Here is an 18,654-nt window from a genome sequence, read left to right on the forward strand (position 1 = left end):
AAGCCACATGGAGGTGCATGCACCACTAATACAGACAGTGATTTTGAAGCCGGACAATCGCTGTGCTCAAAATGTTACACTTTGCACAGGGGAGAGGCCTTGGACTGTGACAATAGCCTTCACTTTGTGCAAGAAACAAGGTTTCACATCTGATTGACACGAACACTGCTCATCATAACAAAGAGCCCTAGACAAGGAGGCATTTTTGGAAGTGTACTTATAATGGTCAATGTTATGTACAAGTGATTAATACCCATGCTCACGTTGTGCAACTAAATCATCTTGACATTTCTAACCCTGCTACTACATCTTGGTGCTCTCCCGACATTCACAGCGGAGGTGGAGGTGCCCACCCTGTTGTCTGTGATGACCTTAGCGGGAGTCCTCTGGAGTTCCGAGACCTGGAGGACCCCAGCCTCAGGATCACAATTGGAGTACCACTGTATGGCAGTGGCACCCTCCTTGGCCTGTGGAACTGGAGCTGCAGGTGTCACAGGAAGAGGTAATTCAGATAGGTCAGACACTCCCGGAGCCACCTGGGTGGATGGCCCCAGGGCATGTACCAGCTGATCTTCCTCCCTATGGGTGACCGAGGGCCCCTGACTGACTCCTTGAGAGCAAGGGGCAGCTGGAGCGAGCTTGAGATGCTCCGACCCCCCCCCCGCCCCTCTCATGTTAACACTGATGGATGCTTGCAAGCACCTAAGCGATGGACTGCAGCTCCGACCGCAGTGCAGGACCAAGGTCTCCTTGGCGACCGCCATCCTACCAGTGTTGACCTCGGTACATTGCAATGCCGACACTATCACCTCAGGCTGAAGGCGGACGGACTGCTTCATCGTGTCATGTAATCTGAGGAATGCAATGGACATCCCTTCCGGATACTCCCACGCTTGCCTTTGCAGCTCCAGCAACTGAGGGATCACTAAGTCCAAAGGCTCCTCATCTGACTCAGACTCAGCAGATTTCTGGACTCCAGCAGTCCTCTGAGTGCTGGAAACCTGGGACGTCTCTGTCACTGCCCACTGTGGATCAGACAGTGCGATGCGCTCACCAGATTATGATCCTGAGGCTACTCCAGAACTAGGTCCCACCAAGGTGTGTGTCTGCGCTGGTGGAGGGTGTATGTGAGTTCAGTGACGGGCCTTCAATTAGGGTGTCATCAGATTCCTCTTCCGAGGTGTCTTCAGGGCTTGAGTCGAGGACCTGGCTCGTGAACCCCCTCAGCTCCTTCCCAGATGTGCCTGTGAAAGCAAGGGGAGATAATTAGTGCATGGCAGGGGACTGCGGAACAGGGGAACTGACTTACAGCATGGTTGTCTGATGGATGTTGCACAGCTGGATCCTCACTTGGTTGAGTGCTACTGACCTCACCATCAGCACAGGAACAGTCCAGATCATCGTCGGCCAGCTGGATGGCTCTGCTTTCAAAGTCTGTGAGGACCTTGATTTCAGGCAGTCCTCCACCAGTCTGCGACCGGGCCCCAGCTATGCCTGTCTCTTTATGGGGTATGTGGAACATTCCTTGTTCCAGTCCTACTCCGGCCCCCTCCCACAACTCTTTCTCCGGTACATCGATGATTACTTCGGTGCTGCTTCATGCTCTCGTCGGGACCTGGAAAAATTTATTAATTTTGCTTCCAAACTCCACCCCTCCATCATCTTCACATGGTCCATCTCTGACACTTCTCTTCCCTTCCTTGATCTCTCTGTCTCAATTTCTGATGATAGACTGTCCACCAATATCCATTACAAGCCTACTGACTCCCACAGCTACCTCGACTACAGCTCCTCACACCCCGCTTCCTGTAAAGACTCCATCCCATTCTCTCAGTTCCTTCGCCTCCGTCGCATCTGTTCTGATGACGCTACCTTCAAAAACAGCTCCTCTGACATGTCCTCCTTCTTCCTTAACCGAGGTTTTCCATCCACGGTCGTTGACAGGGCCCTCAACCGTGTCCGGCCCATATCCCGCGCATCCTCCCTCACGCCTTCTCCTCCTTCCCAGAAACATGATAGGGTCCCCCTTGTCCTCACTTATCACCCCACCAGCCTCCGCATTCAAAGGATCATCTTCCTCCATTTCCGCCAACTCCAGCATGATGCCACCACCAAACACATCTTCCCTTCACCCCCCTTGACGGCATTCCGTAGGGATCGTTCCCTCCGGGACACCCTGGTCCACTCCTCCATCACCCCCTACTCCTCAACCCCCACTTATGGCACCTCCCCATGCCCACGCAGAAGATGCAACACCTGCCCCTTCACTTCCTCTCTCCTCACCGTCCAAGGGCCCAAACACTCCTTTCAAGTGAAGCAGCATTTCACTTGCATTTCCCCTAACTTAGTCTACTGCATTCGTTGCTTCCAATGCGGTCTCCTCTACATTGGAGAGACCAAACGCAAACTGGGCGACCGTTTTGCGGAACACCCACGGTCTGTCCGCAAGAAAGACCCAAACCTCCCTGTCGCTTGCCATTTTAACACTCCACCCTGTTCTCTTGCCCACATGTCTGTCCTTGGCTTGCTGCATCGTTCCAGTGAAGCCCAACGCAAACTGGAGGAACAGCACCTCATCTTCCGACTAGGCACTTTACAGCCCTCTGGGCTGAATATTGAATTCAACAACTTTAGATCTTAAACTCCCCCTCCCCCCATCTCCACCCCGTTTCTTTCCCCCCCCCACTCCCTGCTTTTTTTTCAATAATTTATATAGATTCTTCTTTCCCCACCTATTTCCATTATTTTTAAATCTAAAACTAAAACCTTTAGTCTTTCCACCCCACCCCCACTAGAGCTGTGCTTTGAATATCCTGTCTTCCATTCTTAATTAGCACTTTTCTCAAAGACCACCACCTTCAACACCTCTTTGACCCTTTTGTCTATGACATCTTTTGATTATCTGCTCATCTTCACAATCATCACACCACACCCTCAATGTGTCTCTTCCCCCCCTCCCCCCCCCCCCCCCCCCCCCCCAACCCACCTTAAACCAATTTATATTTCTCCCTTCTTCTAATCTATGCTCCAGTTCTGCCGAAGGGCCATGAAGGCTCGAAATGTTAACTGATTTCTTCTCCGCCGATGCTGCCAGACTTGCTGAGTTTTTCCAGGTAATTCTGTTTTTGTTTTGGACCTCTCCCTCTTGTTGTGTGCCAGCTTGTCCTGCATGAATACAGATGGAGAGAATGTAAGTAGGATGCCTGCCAGGCCAGATGAGAAAGATGCCTGGCATGTGTGAGTGGTGAGTGGTGCCATGGATAGGATGAAGACACGATCCGCTGGGCAGATGAAGGTGTGTGTGAAAGAGTAAATGGTGACGTCCCTTGAACTGGCAGTGAGTGTGGGAGTTGAGACTGATGGGAAGACTAACTTACCCTGGTGGAACAAAAGAGATCATTTATCCTCTTTCGGCACTGGGTGGCTGTCCTCTTTTGCAGGGTGTTGGGGCTAACCACTGCTGCCAACGCCTCCCATGATGGATTGGTGACCTTGCATGCTGGTCGTCGCCCAGAGTGAGGGTCAGGGACTTCACGGCGGGCCTCCACTTCATCCAGTAGACTCCCAAGGGAGGCTTTGCTAAATTTGGGGACAGCATGTTTCCTCCCTTTGGCAGCCATGACTTTACACAGCTTCCGACCCCTTAAAGAGAGCTAGCTCTGTGCAGGGACGCCCTTTAAATATGGCATCCAGATTACTGAAGGCCTGAAGTCACGGCGGGGTAGGTGAATCAGAGGCTACCCGCCGGCGATCTGACATGAAAACTGTGCCTCTGCATTTTTAAAACAAAATGCCGCACGATATGGCAAAAAAAGCAGCCATTGCCATTGGTGGTCAAACACTGCTTTCCCCACCCAATATCGGACTTTGCCGATTTCTGGAACGATTCCGCCCAATGTGTTTAACAATGCATCCCGACTTTCATTTACTAAATATACTTTTCCAATTGTCAATTAATTTTGTCCCGATTACTATCTTTAAAAATTCTGCCAACATCAACGCCAGGCTGACTGGCCTGTATTTGTCCATCTCCCATTTTTAAACAAGGATGTATCAATTGCAATCTTCTAGGCATCTGGCACTGTTCCAACATCCAAGGAGGATTGGCAGATTGTGGCCAGAGCTTCCACAATTTCCACCCTTATTTCCCTTAACAACCTAGGATGGATCCTGCCTGAACCTACTGACTTTTCTAATTTGACCCTTGCAACCATTTATGTACCTCCTCTTTACCTTATCCAATATCGTTCTGCCTCCTGCTTTACTGCAGCATTAGTAGCATCATCTTTTCCAGTAAGGACAGACAGAAAATACTCATTTCATATCCCAGCCATGCCCTCTACCTCCACAAGAGGATCTTTTTGGTCCCTAACCCAGCTCACTCTGCCTTTGAGTACTCTTTCATTATTACTATGTTTTTAATTTTTGGGTTCTCTTCTAAGTTAGCTCCCCTTGTTTAGCTCTCCTCTATACTTTCAATATTCAGCTAAGCTCTCTCCTGTATTATGAACCATACAATTGTAAAAAGCCTCCTTTTTCTGTCTACTTTTATCCTTTTTTTTTTACTTATTCATCCGCAGGATGTGGGCAAAGCTGGCTAGGCCAGCATTTTTGCCCACTCCTAATTGCCCTTAAGAAGGTGGTGGTGAGCTGCCTTCTTGAACTGCTGCAGTTCATGCAGTGTAGGTACATACATGTTAGGAAGGGAGTTCCAGGATTTTGACCCAGTAACAGCGATAGAACAGCAAAGTAGTTCCAAGTCAGGGTTGGGTGTGGCTTAGAGGGAACTTGCAGACGATGGTGTTTCCATGCGTCTGATGGCCTTGTCCTTCTAAGTGGTAGAGTTTGTAGATTTGGAAAGTGCTGTTGAAGAAGCCTTGGTGAGTTGCTGCAATGCAACTTGTACATTGTACACACTGCTGCCACTGTGCGTCGGTAATGGAGTGAGTGAATGTATAAGGTGGTGGATGGGGTGCCAATCAGGTGGTCTTGGATGGTGTTGACCTTCTTAAGTGTTGGAGCTACATTCATTGAGGCAAGTAGAGAGTATTCCATCAGACTCCTGACTTGTGCCTTGTAGATGGTGGACAGGCTTACCTCTCAGGAGGTGAGATAGTCGCCACAGAATTCCCAGCCTCTGATGTTGATAGTGGGTAATTCAGCGATAGTATTACCATTCAGCATCAAGGAGGTAATGATTATATTCTCTCTTGTTGGAGATGATCAAGAGCGGACTTGATGGGGCGGTAATTGGCCGGTTGGATTAGTCCTGCTTTTTGTGAACAGGGCACACCTGGGCAATTTTCCACATTGCTACAACATTGCCAGCGTTATAGCTATACTTAACAGCTTGGCAAGGGGCATGGCTAGTTCTCCAATACAAGTCTCAATTACTATTGCCGGAATGTTGTCAGGGCCCATAGTCTTTGCAACATCCAGTGCCTTCAGCCATTTCTTGATGAAGACTGACATCTGTGATGCTGGGACCTCAGGATTAGGCTGAGATGGATCACCCACTTGGCACTTCTAGTGAAGATGGTTGAGAATGCTTCAGTGTTGTCTTTTGCACTAATTCCTGGTCTCCCCCATCATTAAGGGTGGGGGTATTTGTAGAGCCTCCTCCAGTTAATTGTTTAATTGTCCACCACCATTCCCGACTGGATGTGGCAAGACTGTAGAGCTTAGAACTGATCTGTTGGTTATGGGATTGCTTTGGTCTGACTATCGTATGCTCCTTCTGCTGTTTTGCATGCAAGTAGTCCTGTGTTGTAACTTCACCAGGTTGACACTTCATTTTTAGGTGTGCCATGTGCTGCTCCTGGCATGCCCTCCTGCACTCTTCATTGAACCAGGGCTGATCCCACAGCTTGACGGTAATGGTAGAGTGGTGGATATGCTGGGTCATGAGGTTACAGACTGTGTTTAAATACAATTCTGCTGCTGCTGATGGCCCACAGCACCTAGTTTTGAGTTGCTAGATCTGTTCAAAATCTATCCCATTTAGCACGGTGGTCAAGGACTGTGTAGTGGTCACTCCTACCGATAAATACTGTCATGGACAGATGCCTCTGTGACAGGTAGGTTAGTGAGGATGAGGCCAAGTAGGTTTTTCCCTCTTGCTGGTTTCCTTGCCGCTTGCTTCAGACGCAGTCTAGCAGCTTTGTCCTTCAGGACTTGGCCTACTCGGTCAGTAGTGGTGCTACCGAGCCACTCTTGGTGATGGACACTGAAGTTCCCCCACCCAATGTACACTCTCTGCCCATGCGATCCTCACTGCTTTTTCCAATTGGTGTTCAACATGGAGTAGTATTGATTCATCAGTGGAGTGGTGGGGGGAACAGTAGGTGGTAATCAGCAGGAGTTTCTTTGCCTTTGCTTTGATGCCATGAGACTACAGGTGCAGAATCAATGTTGAGGAATCCTGGGGCAACTCCCTCCCAACTGCATACCACTGTGTCGTCATTTCTGGTGGTGGTGCCTGGGACATTGTCTGTAAGATATGATTTGGTGAGTATAACTATGTCAACCTGTTGCTTGGCTTGTCTATGGGACAGCTCTCCCAATTTTGGCACCAGCCCCCATATGTTTATACGGTGGACTTTGCAATGTTGACTGAACTGGGTTTATTGTCGTCATTTCCAGTGCCTCGGCCGATGCCAGGTGGTCCATCTGGTTTCATTCTTTTTAGACTTTGTAGCGGTTTGATACAACGGAGTGGCTTGCTATGCCAATTCAGAGGGCATTTGAAAGACAACCCATATTGCTGTTGGTCTAGAATCACATGCAGCCTAGACCAGCCAAGGGCAGAAGATTTCCTTCCCTAAAGAACAGTAGTGAACCAGATGGATTTTTAAGACAATTGACAATGGTTTCATGGTCACCATTAGATTATCTTTTAATTCCAGATTTATTAATTGAATTTAAATTCCATCAACTGTGATGGTGGGATTTCAACCCGTGTTCCCACAGCATTAGCCTGGGCCTCTGGATTACTAATCCAGTGTTGGAAATAGGATAGTAATTCTTCTTTCATGTCTGATTAAGATCTTTGGGATCCAGGCAAATTCTTAGCCATCCATTTGGTTTCACTCTCAGCACAATGGAATTTACCCAATCTATGACTCTGTGATTCTGTACCCTAACCATCCCATCTTTGAATGCCTCCCATTGTTCATTTACTGTTTTGTCTATTCATTTTGAATTCCAATTCACCTGGGCCAAATCACTTTTCAATTCATTAATGTTAGCCCTCCTCCAGTTAAGTGTTTTATAGATTTGGTTGTCAAAATTAGGACATAAATGCTGTGACTATATATGTTGTGCACATGCTTTATATAATAAAATTAGAGAAAAGTGTAAAATGTTTACAACTAATATTTTTTCCTTATTAAGTACAACAGCAACTTGTATTTATATAGCAATTTTGGGGTAATAAAATATCCCAAGGTGATTTAGAGGAATGTTATTTAGGGCAGATGACCCAAAGCTGAGTCAAAGAAGCTGGTTTTAAGGAGTGCGGAAAGTGAGCTAGAGAAGCAAAACGTTTAAAGATGGAATTCCAGAACTCTAGGGCCTTGGCAGCTGAAGGCATGGCCACCAATGATGGAATGATTAAAATCATGGATGTTTAAAAAACGAGAGTTAAAGGAGCACAGATATCTCAGAATGGCTGAAGGAGGGGGGAAGGAGCAAGGCCTTGGAGTGATTTGAAAACAAGGACGAGAGGTTTGCTTAACCGAGAGCCAACATAGGTCATTGAGCACATGGGTGATGGGTGAATGGGACTTGGTGTGAGTTTGGGCCTATATACAGCAGAGCTTTGGACCTCAGTTTTACAGAGGGCAGCATGTGGCAGGCCAGCCAAGGGGCGTATTGCAATAATCAAGTCTAGAGGTAACAAAGGCGTAGCTGATGAGCTGAGGCACAGACAGAATCAAAATATGAAGTGGAAATAGTCCAAGAAATGGTGCGGATATATGGTCAGAAGCTCATCTCAGGGTCAGATATGACACCAAAGTTGCAAACCGCCAAGTTCAGCCTCATTCAGTTGCCAGAGGGAGACTGGAGTCAGTAACTAGGGAACAAAGTTTTTAGCGGGAAAGGAAAACAATGGCTTTGGTCTTCCTAATATTTAATAGAAGGAAATTTCTGCTCATCCAGGACTAGATGTCAGACAAGGAGTCTGATAATTTAGAGAAAAGACAAGAAAGAGGTGATCATGAAAAGCTGGGTGTGATCAGCATATATGTAGAAACTGATGTGTGTTTTCACATGATGTCATCAAGGGGCAGTATGTTGATGAGAAAAAAGGGTGATACTTATGAATGTATACTGTATGAAGCTATCATACATGCATACAATGACATTTTATGAAGCTTCAATCAAAGTAAATGTGTATTCATATAAATTTGATGAGATCATTGTATATTTAGGTCTCTAAGAGTGGGCTTTACATACAGATGCAGATGCAGAGGCACTCCCTCAGGTAATTTATGTGGCTTGGGTCTCCAAGAATGGAGCGCAGGCCGCCTAGTATGCTCCCAGTTCAAGGAAGAGGCAAAGCATCAACTGCAGATGTCCCATATGTTTCAGATTTTGAGCCTTTAAAGTTTATAATAGTTTTCTATCTCATATTCTTCACTGGTCTTTGGAGTTATAATGGAATGTAATACATTACCTCTCTCTTTTCCAGTTTCCTATTTAGTTCTCTATGTGCAAGGTGTGGCTTTATTGGTTGAAGTGAACCCTTAGGGCAGAATTTTGACCCCGGCAGATGGTAGCAGTCGGGAATTCGACCACCGCGCGCGATCAAGGCCGGAAGGCGATTTCACGCTGGCAGGCCAATTAAGGCCCACCCAGCGTGAAACACGAGCGGCAGTGCTCAGCACTGCCTGTGCAGGGGTGGGGAGGAGGGCGAGCGGGGCGAGTACAAACTTCGTGCATGTGCGCAAATGCACGTTTGAGAATCTCCCTGAGGCACAGAGCTGCCTCACTGAGATGAAGAGTTTTCAAAAAAAAATAAAGATGTGAAAAATGTTATAAAACATGTCCCCTTGTGTGACTCTGTCACATGAATAGGGATATAAGTGAAATTTTATTTTATTTTTATTTGATATTGGAAACCTCATACCGCCCATGGATGAGGTTTCCAAAAAAGTGCAAAGACCTCTTGGCCTTTTCGCCTGCCTGCCAACGATAATTGTAAGTTGCATTTGTAAGTTGATGTCTGAGACAAAATTAGCTTGGACAGTAACACAAAAAAGGCAATAGCAAACCAGCTGCTCATTTTCCACTCCACTTGTAACAAATTCGGCCAGAGTGTTAAAGAGGCTGCCAGTTTACTTTTACCCATTTTGTGCTACCACCCAATACCCTCATTGTTTCTGCATTTACACAAATGATTGCTTTGTGTGCAGTTTGCCCTTTTAGGAATATGCAGAATTTTCTTTGGTTAGATCCAGGATGGTCATGGGGAGGAGAGGTGAAAATAAAAATATTTTACCTTCCTTTACCCTTTGACACATTCATACAGTTGCACCAGATATAACCACGTGCATATGGAAGCCCCAACAATTCCCTGTAAACTAGTTAATTGAGTTTCAGCTGAAAATTCAGTCTTTCACCACTGTGACATCAGAACATAAGTACTGGTCCAGGATGCTGTGCTTAATTATTTTTCATTCATTGTGGAGCTCAATTAAAAATTTTTAAATACAGATTTCCATAAAATAAAATAATTGTTTATTGACAAAATCAATATTAATATTAAGTTTGAAGGTATAATGGACATTTTCTTATTATTTAATGATAGAAATGGGGTATCACAAATCATTAATTTAAAATGAATATCTTAACTTGAATTCCTTACCTGCCTCATGGCTCTCAAGGGGATCGAGTGTTAGTGAGGGGGAACTATGCATAATGCAGCAATTCAAATTAGTTGAAGATAAAAATGTAAAAAGCACAAATATAGACTTATCCATCCTTTGGTCCCCAGAAAATATAGTTTCTTTATATTTCCACTCTTCTTAAAATACATGCACGGAGAATTTGCTTACTTGCAGAAATAGTGAGGTCATAAGTTCAGTTGCTGTCTGTTAGCAACTAGAAATTTAATGTTCAATGCTGTTACAATTATAATTCAAAATTACTTTTCTTTTACTCACAGATGCAGTCAGGCTGGCATTCAACAGTGTCACTGTGAATAATGTACTGATACATACCAGTGTAGGCACTGAGCTGCCTAAACCCACTTCAGTTATAGGAGAAACTGGAAATCTGAATGCACATGCAACAAAAACAGTGATATCAATGGCAGCAGTAAGCGTTGATGGCACTGCGACTACTTCTACTGAGTCAGAGGAAGAAAAAGCAAAAAAGCTTCTCTACTGTTCACTATGCAAAGTAGCTGTAAATTCATTATCACAGCTGGAAGCACACAATACAGGTTGGTACTATCATAATTAATTTGACAGCAAAAACTGCTAAACTTTCCCTTGTTATGTAATTTAACTGTTCAAGTGTGATCCTTATAAGAATTAATTATGTGGGCCTGGACAATTTGCATAGGTGGAAAATATACTGGGCAGAATTTTATGTCCCATGAGCGGGCACGCGCCTGACCCAATCGGGAGTAAAATAGTCCGCGATGACGTTGGGCGAGGGTCCTGTCCTCATCGCATGATATTTCTGTTGGTGGGTGCACGTGAGAGTAGGCAGCGCGCCCGCTGGCAATTACGAGGCCTACTAAAGCCCTTAAGCAAGTAATTAATTTGTATTTTTCGCTGCCAGTCCAACCTTACAGTTGGCAGGCAGGCAAATAGGCCAGGCAGCCTTTGCATGTTTTAGAAACCTCATCCACGGGTAAAAAAGAAAAACAATAAAAAAAACTTTAACATCATTTTTAACATGTCTCTCTTCATTTGACTGAGTCACATGTGGGGACATGTCTATATCATTTGTAAAACTGTTATTTTTGTGTGTACAATTCTTCAGCTCCCTGCGGTAGCTCTGTGCCCTCAGGGAACTTTAAGCACGTGCTCCCCGCAGACTTTTGTGCTCACACTCCTCCCGCCCCCCCCGCCCCGGCAGCGCTGAGCTCCTCAGCGCGCCTTTCACGCTGGGTAGCCGTTAATTGGCCAGCCAGCATGAATTTGCAATCATGGACAGCGGAGTTTTCCTGGCCGCTCCCGGGCCCTTCCGCCATGCCTGCCTGACAAAGGGGAAATCCTGCCATTGTTTCCCAGACGCCTTTGTGAATTAAGGCACAGTGCCAGCTATGTAAGAGAAAAAGAAAAAAATTACTGTCAGCTCTGAAGAATAAGTACAAATGTGCCTATCAGCTGACGTGCTAGAGGGAGATTATTAATGTGAGTAGCTAATTTGAAAATATCTGAACTGGCATATTTTAAATTTTTTCTATTAACATAAAACATTCCACGATGCAATCTTGAAATAATTTCTACTTATTATAGTGTTTAACATAAAAACATTTACTTTCACAAAAGGATTTAGGAACCTTACAAGTCCAGAAATCATTCAATTTTGTAATTGTTCATAAAAATAAGTTTCACAGTTATCCATTTCTCCATGCTGCCTTTCCTTGCAGTTCACACATAGAACAACCTATACTTACCTGTTATTCGCTCATAGCACCACACATGGGGTTGGATTTTACACACCCTTGCTGATGTGCTTGAAGGCAGGGGGTATGTAAAATAGACCAGGTGGCCTTCCCAGTGCCTATCCACCCCCAACCTGTCTGAAACTTTAGGGGGCGCCAGGGAGGCAAATTAATGGCCACTTAAGGACCTTATCTAGCCGGCACTGTTATTTTACATGTGTTTGGTGGGGAGGGGCAGAGACTAATGCCATGCAGAAAGCCCAGCAGCTTTGGCTGTGGGGCCTGGGGTCAGGCAAGGAGGGGGCACTCTGGGGCCCAATGGAGGCAGTCCCCCCATTCCCCTTCCCCTTCCCAAAAAGGTCATTCCTTCCTCCCTTAACTTTACTCCCGACCTCTTGAGCCTGGCCCCCCACCTGACCCCTCACCAAGCCCCCCAACTCTGGATTTAGTTGGGCTCCTTGGTGTGGTGGGACTGCCTGTAGTCCCAGCAGTTGCCACAGCTCCCACTAGTGCTGGTGGGACTGCAGAGCGATTAGCCAGCAGCTCTCTTAAGGCAGGACTTCCTCCCAAGATGGGGGTGGTGAAGTCTTGCTTTAAAGTAATTAATGCCGCTTCTAGCGTTAAGTTGCTGTAGGGCAGCCGCTGGGATCATGAGCAGGTTCCCCACTTACTTTTTAGCTGGGTGGGCAGGAGCCATGGCATCGTGTAAAATCCAACCCTAATAGTCTGATGAAAGTAGGCTACTTGTGCTTAGATGGTACTTGGGATAATTATACCCAGATCTGGCACTAAGTTTTGATAAATAAGTATATAGTTCAAGGCTGTCTAAATTGCAAAACGTGTATTTGAAGTCTGCTTCCCATTCTCTCCTCACCTCCAGGCCTTCACGCTCTTTTCCCCTTCGAACTGCTGTATTCATCTTGCCTATTCCTCCTTACACTCAGCTTACCCTCTACACTACATTCATTGGCCTACCCAGCTACTATTATCAGTTTTTAGTGCCAGGATTCAGCATTAGCACTACGGTATTTTTATACTTAATGAAAACTTTTCAATCCGATTATAGCAGCTGGGATATTCCGACCTCAAATTGCACTTATTGCTTTGCCTTTCTGGAAAATGAAGGGCAGCAATGGTGATTCTGGCAATGACAGTGAACAACAACAGTCAGGCAGCACAGGATAGACAAAAATGGTTAATTTTCATAAAATGCAGGAATATTGATATCCCTAAAAGTACAAAAGCACTACTATATGATGAGGTGGGAAGCATCAATCCTTGAACCTAGATGTGCCCTACATATGCCATACACCGTTCTCGACTCTTTTCCTTCCTACTGTTCACCCTGCACCCACCCCACCTCAAAACATGAAACCATGTAGTATACATTAACAGATAGTTTATAAAATGTAGCAAACTATGGAGATTCTAAATTTGTTATATTATAAACAGGCTCCAAGCACAAAACAATGGTTGAAGCTCGGATTGGAGCCGGTCCTATTAAATCTTATCCCAGACCAGGATCAAAAGCTAAACTTCAAAATGGTACAAAGGGTTCAGGATTGCAAAACAAGACTTTTCATTGTGAAATCTGTGATGTTCATGTCAACTCAGAAATCCAACTCAAACAGGTAAATAGTAAATAATTTCCAAAAAATGAAAGCTACTTACAAAATCAATGACTTATTTTCCATTATACAGATCAGTGTCCTATAATTTAATGAAATCTTTATATTTTATCTCTTACAGCACATTTCCAGCAGGAGGCACAAGGACAGAGTAGCAGGAAAACCATTGAAACCTAAATATAGTCCCTATAACAAACTGCAACGTAACTCAAGTATCTTGGCAGTAAGTACATAAAAATTCCATTTCCATGTTGATTCAATGCTGAAAATTACAAGGTCTTCAACCTTTGCTAGTGACCTGGGTATAGTGTTCATGAAAGTATAATCAGTAAATCTGTAAACCTCTAAATTTAAGGTACTTTAATTTGCATCTCTCCCTTGCCAAGTGCTCAAAGTGGAAATTAGGCTCCGGATTTTCGCGGAGTCGGGATGACTCTGCGGACCTTTAAAAATGGCGGGCAAAACCAGGAAGTGGAAGTCCCACCCTCACTTTCTGACAGATTACATTTTTGCAGCAGGGGAAAGGGAAGAGGGCATGACTCTCACAGGAGGGAAATGCAAACTCAGCAGGGTCATTTGAACGGAGTTCAAACAGACCCCATTTTGGCTGTGGCAAGAGCTGTAACCCATAGTGTGGGAGTCACAAATTAATGGACTAGACGTAAACACCGTTGAAGGGCAGATAAGGTCTGTTTAAATGTCATAATCTGAAGTTTTATAAATCTCCTGCTCTTTAAATTTGGGAGAAAAAACAAGCTTAAACTGTCAGGTGAGAGTTTAAAAAAAAACTCTCTGCTGGACTGCTTTGATTGTTAGGCCAACTGGTGTAGATGAGAAAAAAACTACCATTTGGTTGTGTAATTTCAATAAAGTTCTTTGTTGACATTTCCTAAAGCTCTACTATTGTACCATTAGAAATTCTTAGCTAAGATTCAAAAGCTATTATTAATTCTGAGGTCTCAGTTTGATTGACAGTTTAAAGAGGCGATTAAAGGATTATCTGCCTTTGATGTTGGGTCTAAATAGAAGTTTGTTTGTTTTTATAAGAGATTAACCACTTGAGATTTAAAAGCTATGAAAGGGTTTATTGTATTGGAGTTTTTTAACTATCAAGTGTTATTAATAAGAGCTCAATAGATATTAGAAGTTTTTTTTCATCTCCATATGGCTCCTGAGGTCTGCCCATGGTGAATACTGAGTGAGTTGCAATGGACGTGTCATTAGGGCTATGAGGGGCCCTGGGGAGTGGGTGGAGGAGTAAGCAAGTGTGAGGGCTGAGAACTAAAGGACCTAACAGCATCTAAAACAACTGGGACAATGTCTCTCAGAACCAAGGCGAGCCTTCTAACCAGTCTTCCTCGGCACTCGTCCACCCCACTAGCTACCTAGAATCTATTCCGAGATTGATGGGCCCATCTTGATCCTATCCTTTGCTTACCCGGAGCTAAAATTGGGTCCAACAGGGTCCTTTAAAACAAAGTGGGTCTGATGAGTCAGGAAATTTCCCAACTCAAGCTACCCACCGCAGTAGCGAAAACTTGGCCCTAGGTCTGCATTGGTGCACTGGATATTCCTATTAATACAAAGACCCAGCAGATGAGTACACAGCAGCACCTCCCTATAGTTACACTACAGAAAGCAACAGCCATATCCTAATTGCAGAATTAGAGACCCCAGGTTTTCCTGGCTTGCGATCCAGTTGATTACCAGAACCTGGACTTGTTCATACTGTGAAGTGCAGCCAAAAACTGCACCTATGCAGTTGGTTGCACTGATGTAGTACCAAAGTTCTTTATAACAAAACAACTTGCAACCTATGCAGTTGGTTGCACTGTTGCAGGTCAGAAGTTGTTTAGAATGCAAAGTTGCAATGCTGACAGCATACAATTCAAATAAATTGCAATTGAACTTTCAAATTTTGTGTGGTTCATAATGTTATGGACGGGGGAAGGGGGGGTGGTGTCAGGGGAGAGGAGAAATAAACTGAAACCCCCAATTCCTTTCTCTTCTGTCCGTAATCAGTGTGGTTTACTTTTGAAAAGATAGATGCGTGTGTTTCTAAACCTCCATTAGTGTGTGGTGAATTGCAGCAGCAGACTTTCATCGGTTTAAACAAGAGGATTCTTTTTCACATGCTCACGTCAAAAAATCTAAACACTACATCAGTCACACACCATACCCTCAAGAAAGATTCAATTAAAGAAGACTGTGAACTTCTACAAGTATTAAACCAAAAAATAGTTAAAGTTCACATGTCTTTGCAAGTCCAGTGAAGCATTAAGCTTTTTCTCACTCTAGAATTGTAGTTCTGATAAGTTTAGATAGCTGGAGTCAGATATCAGGATTACATTATTATTCCTTTGAAAAGTAGACTGTTCAGGAGGTCACTTGTGCCTGGTATGTTCTTTACAGGTGAACTTGGAGCTTTGGAATCGGGCTGGGAGGCTTTTTAAAAGACATATGCCTCTTAAAAGTCAAAGGTGGCACAGCAGTTCTCTGCAGCTGTTGTCATATCAGCTTTATTTTGCAACCTACTCCTCCTACCCACCCACCCCAGGTCTCTTGCAAGTTTTGGGATAAAATTATTTCAGTATCAGTCATATGGTCAATGCCCATTGATGTACAGTAGAAGGTAGATGGTAGTCTTTCATACTTAACTTGTGGATAATTGGTCTTGCTTTCAAAGCTTTCCTTTGTTACATTGCAAACCTGGAGACACAGAGTCTAGGTATCCATTGACTCTGTGTTTTGGAGTCATCTTCGAACAATGGAAGGTGACAATTCCACAAAGGAGTGCGTTCCAGGCATGTCCATTCAAGGGGGAAACCCCGACACATTGTGATTCAATTCAGAACTTTCTGGAAGCTTGATAGTCTGTGTTGAAATTACAAAGATCACTTGACCCCTTTGGTAGCCATCTTAACAGTTCATCAGTGTCCATTTTTAAATAAATGCAGTTCCAGAAGTTTCCATATGAGCACAATCTATGTTTAAAGTTATGAATATGACATGCCTTTTACTAGGAATGACAATAACCAAAAGACCAAGTCCACAAGTCATCAGTCAAATTATTTTAAAAGTATTTTAACAAATCAGCCAATAGTTTTTACAGAATATTACCAGTATTATTTTAGGCAGGGAAGCAAAGTAACTTTGAGTTACTATACTATTAGTAGGTATGAACTACATATAAATGGTATAAATATTTAATGATAATTCAATACATATTAACTGTGTAATGTGAAATAGTAATTCACACTTATAGTATTTGTAAGGTGTAAATACAGGTTACAATTGTATTTAACTATGTTATTAGTCACTTAAAAACTTCAATAAGGCATTTTTTTCTCTTTCTTATTACTAGGCAAAGATAGCATTTCAAAAGGATTTAATAAAACCCTTGGCACCTGGTTTTTTATCAAATCCTTTTGCAGCTGCAGCAATGACATCTCCACTTTCTCTCCACCCACGTCCTGCTACCTCGCTGTTCCAGACGACTGCATTAACACCTGCCCTTTTGAGGCCAGCACCTGGACCCATCCGTGCATCACCCGGCTCAATTCTCTTTGCACCTTATTGATTCCTTCCTTTCATGGGATAACATGAAGCCAGTAGAGACAGGAAAACAAACAACTTTTTTTCCTTGTGTTTGTCCCTGTTGTGAAGAGTACAGACTGATACCTGATTATAGGATCTTCCATGGACAGTTGTGATCTCAGTGCTGGAATTACGAGGTTTTTAGTTAACTTACCAACACCAGGTTGTGATTTACAAGGGAACTTTTATAGGGTTTTTGCCCTTAAGATATATAATTGTTTTTATTTGGATTGAGTCTGACCACTGATGGAATCCATCTACAGACCAAGAGCAAATAATTGATTCCTGTTGCTGCAGACTTGAAATCGAGAGTCTTCCTAATAAATAGAGGTGTACAAAAATATTCTTGATGTAAATTAACATCTCCTGGTACATAATGTAATACATTATGTGGTAAATTGTGAATAACATACAAACAACTGATTCTGTAGTTTAAAACAATGTTGTGCTGTCAGGGATTGTGAAATGCTGTTACAGACCTGAGTACAATACTGTTGTAACTTGTGTAGTGATAGAATTGTTTCAGGTCTAATTTAAAACTCTAATAGTAATTTATGTTTAGTTGCAGTGTAGGTGCTTGCAGGTATTTACAGAACATTCTGTGAACTTTTTCTTTCACTTATTGTTTCGTCAGGGTACATTACCCTAGTAAGTTCATAACATGCAGTTGTATTGGCTCATCAGATATAATTCACATTTTGATGTTTTCATTTTTGCTCTGTGCTAAATTTGTTTTAACTTTTTTGGTAGCATTTTTCCCAGTTTTGCTGCTAAATAATGTGAAAGATGCATTTGAAGTATCAGCTCAGTGTATTGCACAATTTATGATGATTCTCTTGCAGAACTTTTTAAAGAAATATTTAGGTCTTTTTATTTTACAGACTTTGACTTCTTCCATTGTGATGTTTAGCTGTGATGCTGCTGCATTAATTTGTAGCACTTCAATGCAATAATGTACAGAAAATAAATAATTTTAGAGAAAATATAATTTTAGGCTTTACCGAACGTGTTGCAATACCATTTGCCTTGAAAATAAAGGCTAACGAGATATGCAGTGCATAAAACAAAATAAGTTGATGTTTGTATTTTTCAGTACTCAGAAGACATGGTAACAAATATGAGGTGCATCAATCAACTCTCAGTAACTTCCATCAAGTACTCTTGTAAAATGCCCAGTGTTTAATACATGTCAGAATAAAACTAACACTGTCTACCATTTCAGATACAATTGATTTTTTATTCAATCTATGATATTGACAATTGTTCACCCATATTTCTTTTAATTTTATTAATAGTTCCCATCCCAAATTCTTTGATATCTTGTTTCAATAGCAGGTATTTACAAAGAACTTAAAAAACTACAATCTATGAAAGTTAAGCAACTGACAGTTTGAATGTATCTGACTAACTTTCCTTTAGGTGTAGCATCTTGTGCCCTCTATAATAATGAATGCAGAAGGATTGAATTCCAGTTACAGTCATGGTCTTAATGTGCAGTTCATAAGCCTGAGGATCAAGCATTACACTGCATTGTTTCAAAGTCCCACTGCTCCAGGTGCAAAAGACATTAATAGTTTGCAGAGGCTCATCCAGTCAATAAATATGAGTTTCTCCCTTTCAGTAATTGAGAGAGCAATGCTACAATGACATGATAATAGCCTTTGAATTAAATATGTATTGGTTCTACAAAGCAACAGGCTCATTTGACAAGGCAGCACCAAGGTATGTTGTACCAATTGTTCTGCTGGTGGAATAGTATACGACAAGGATGGAAACTAACTGAATTAATTAAAAGGATTTGTCAAA

At 43.1% G+C, this 18,654-nt stretch overlaps 1 protein-coding gene across 4 annotated transcripts in view; it reads left to right on the forward strand.

Moving 5' to 3' along the window:
* znf385b (zinc finger protein 385B) overlaps positions 1-18,064 on the forward strand; it is a 423,045-nt gene extending 404,981 nt beyond the window's left edge. For all 4 annotated transcript variants that reach the window (XM_078551945.1, XM_078551947.1, XM_078551946.1 and 1 more), the window contains exons 5-8: positions 10,169-10,447; positions 13,076-13,254; positions 13,373-13,474; positions 16,616-18,064. In XM_078551945.1, coding sequence (XP_078408071.1) covers positions 10,169-10,447; positions 13,076-13,254; positions 13,373-13,474; positions 16,616-16,831 — 776 coding nt within the window. In that variant the 3' untranslated portion in view covers positions 16,832-18,064. The remainder of the gene's footprint in view (positions 1-10,168; positions 10,448-13,075; positions 13,255-13,372; positions 13,475-16,615) is intronic.
* Positions 18,065-18,654: the final 590 nt, after the last annotated feature.

This window comes from Cetorhinus maximus, chromosome 11 (assembly GCF_964194155.1).
Source record: "Cetorhinus maximus chromosome 11, sCetMax3.hap1.1, whole genome shotgun sequence".
Lineage (NCBI taxonomy): Eukaryota > Metazoa > Chordata > Chondrichthyes > Lamniformes > Cetorhinidae > Cetorhinus > Cetorhinus maximus.